General features: G+C 55.1%; 1 protein-coding gene across 1 annotated transcript; it reads left to right on the top strand.

The window, feature by feature from the left end:
• Window positions 1-2: 2 nt before the first annotated feature.
• MTERF4 (mitochondrial transcription termination factor 4) lies at window positions 3-1,346 on the top strand (the record flags this gene model as incomplete). Its single annotated transcript, XM_011386704.2, has 2 exons — window positions 3-119; window positions 719-1,346. Coding segments are annotated over 2 exons (483 nt in total), but the record flags the coding sequence as incomplete, so codon positions are not given.
• Window positions 1,347-2,171: the final 825 nt, after the last annotated feature.

Raw genomic sequence — 2,171 nt, forward strand, 5'->3', positions numbered from 1 at the left:
GCACCGTCAGGGTGCTCAGGGACAAGTGCCTTTTCACGGCACAGCAAGTGACAGAGATTCTGCACAGGTGCCCCTTCGTCCTTCGGGAGGACCCCGGCGAGCTGGAGTACAAATTCCAGGTGAGTGGCCGATTGCGGGTAGGGGCACGGTGGGCTCCTCGGGGCAGCGGGTCGGTCTACGGGGGAGGAGTCTCGGAGAGCAGCAGCCTGTCGCTGCGTCACTGCAGTCACTGCGGGGGGGAAGCGCCAGTTCTGAGGGAGCCCACCTTGTCCTTAGGGTCCCCATGGCCTGTCTTTGACGCGGCTGGTCGGAAAGTAGGTGACACCTTCTCTCTAGAACCTATTTAGCATGTCGATTTCACAAATGTGATTGTGACAATCGATCTCACTTTTTTGCTAACAGTTATGACTTAGGGCAAATCCCTAGGTGTTTTGTGGATTTTCTGCTTGTTTTTTTTGTACTCAGTTTTCATCCCCATGTGAAGAAAAACAGAATCGTCTCCCCCTCCTGCCCTGTATTTCCCGCTGTTTTTCTCGCCGTGAATTTGAAGGTGGTTTGACGGTTGTCAGCCGTGACGCAGACGTGGGCGTCAGAGTGTGCTGTGCCGTTGTTCATTAGGCGGTCCTTGCTGCGCACTTTCGGACACGCCGAGTTTACCGTGACTGAATGACAAGTTTCAGGATCCGCACCTGAGACCTTAACCTGTCTGTGTCTCCAGTATGCCTACTTTAGGATGGGGGTGAGACACGCGGATGTGGTGAGGACCGACTTCCTGCAGTACTCCATCGCCAAGATCAGGCAGAGACACACGTTCCTGGAGCGCCTGGGACGCTACCAAACTCCGGACAAGAAGGGGCAGACGCAGGTCCCCAACCCTCCCCTCAAGGACATCCTCAGAGTTTCCGAAGCCGAGTTTCTAGCCAAGACGGCTTGTTCTTCTGCTGAGGAGTTTGAAGTGTTTAAGAAGCTCTTGGCTCGGGAGGAGGAGGAAGACGCTGAGAGCCACATGCCTGGTGACGAAAGCATAAGCGACGAGGAGGACGAGGACGACGAGGACCAGGACGAGGAGGGGAGGGAGCTGTGACGAAGGGCTGCAGTGAGAAGGACCCAGACGCCAGAGAATATCTTAATTCTTTAGAGCTTTTGAGAGCTTCACTCAGACCTTCTCAGGTTACTTTTCATTCTAAAACTCATCTTTTGGTGAAAAATTACCACAGACCCCCTGATAAGTAGGCTGAACTAGGAAGTCCCTAGCTTGGCCTGCTGTCAGGGCTCGCGGGCCCTGCTCCACCGTGAATGGAAGGCTGGCTTTTATCTGTTAAAGTTAAGAACTCGATGCCTCAGAATTTGGTTTTATTTTTTTCTCTGACGGATACATAGGTGATAATTTCATGACAGAGTGGGGGACGAGGTTCCTTCCGGTTCAAGGGTCGTTTCCTATTTCTAGTGATACAGGTAAAATCACGAGGAGGCAGTGAGGTTTTAGTACATCACAGCACTTTATTTTACGAAAACTAGTTAGCAGGTTTCCCACACAAATACTCGTGTTTCTAATCCAAAAATACTGCTTCATCATCGCATTCGGTGTACAGCAGAGTACAAGGCGGTGGGAGAGGGAGGCATGGCTTCGTTTGGCGCAGCTTGGTGGCGCCGGCGATGTGCTGGAGAAGTTTTCTGTCTGGAACAGGCCTGGCTCTGACTCGGGCCAGCTCACGGCCAGCGAGTCCCATCCACGCCTGAAGTCCCTGGCAGCCATGGAGTCTGTGCCAGGGCAGAGGGGCCATGCAGTGGTCCTAGCTGCTGACCCTGCCCCCCCGGAATGGGGCCTCTGAGCCTGGAGGGGACGGTACTTGGGCAGGGTCAGGCAGGACAGGCCTGGCGCCAGAGCCACGGGTCCCGTCTCGGTGTTGTCCCTGCGAGTGCTCCGTGACCTCCTTGGGGAGCCCCGTGGGTCTGAGTGACTGGAGGCGTTGGGGTCAGGGTGTGGCATCTGACATTAGCCAGAGTCCTCTCTGCGGTGGGGGCCCAGCGCTGGTGTCGTGAGCTGGGACGGGGAAGGCCAATGTGGCCTGGGAGCTGGCAGAAGGCTGATGCTGCAGGGACGTTTTTGATGTGACCAGAAATTCAGGTCTTGGCCACATGTCGACAACTACATGAGGCTCCGAGCTCTT

Source organism: Pteropus vampyrus, unplaced genomic scaffold (genome assembly GCF_000151845.1).
Source record: "Pteropus vampyrus isolate Shadow unplaced genomic scaffold, Pvam_2.0 Scaffold5553, whole genome shotgun sequence".
Classification (NCBI taxonomy): domain Eukaryota; kingdom Metazoa; phylum Chordata; class Mammalia; order Chiroptera; family Pteropodidae; genus Pteropus; species Pteropus vampyrus.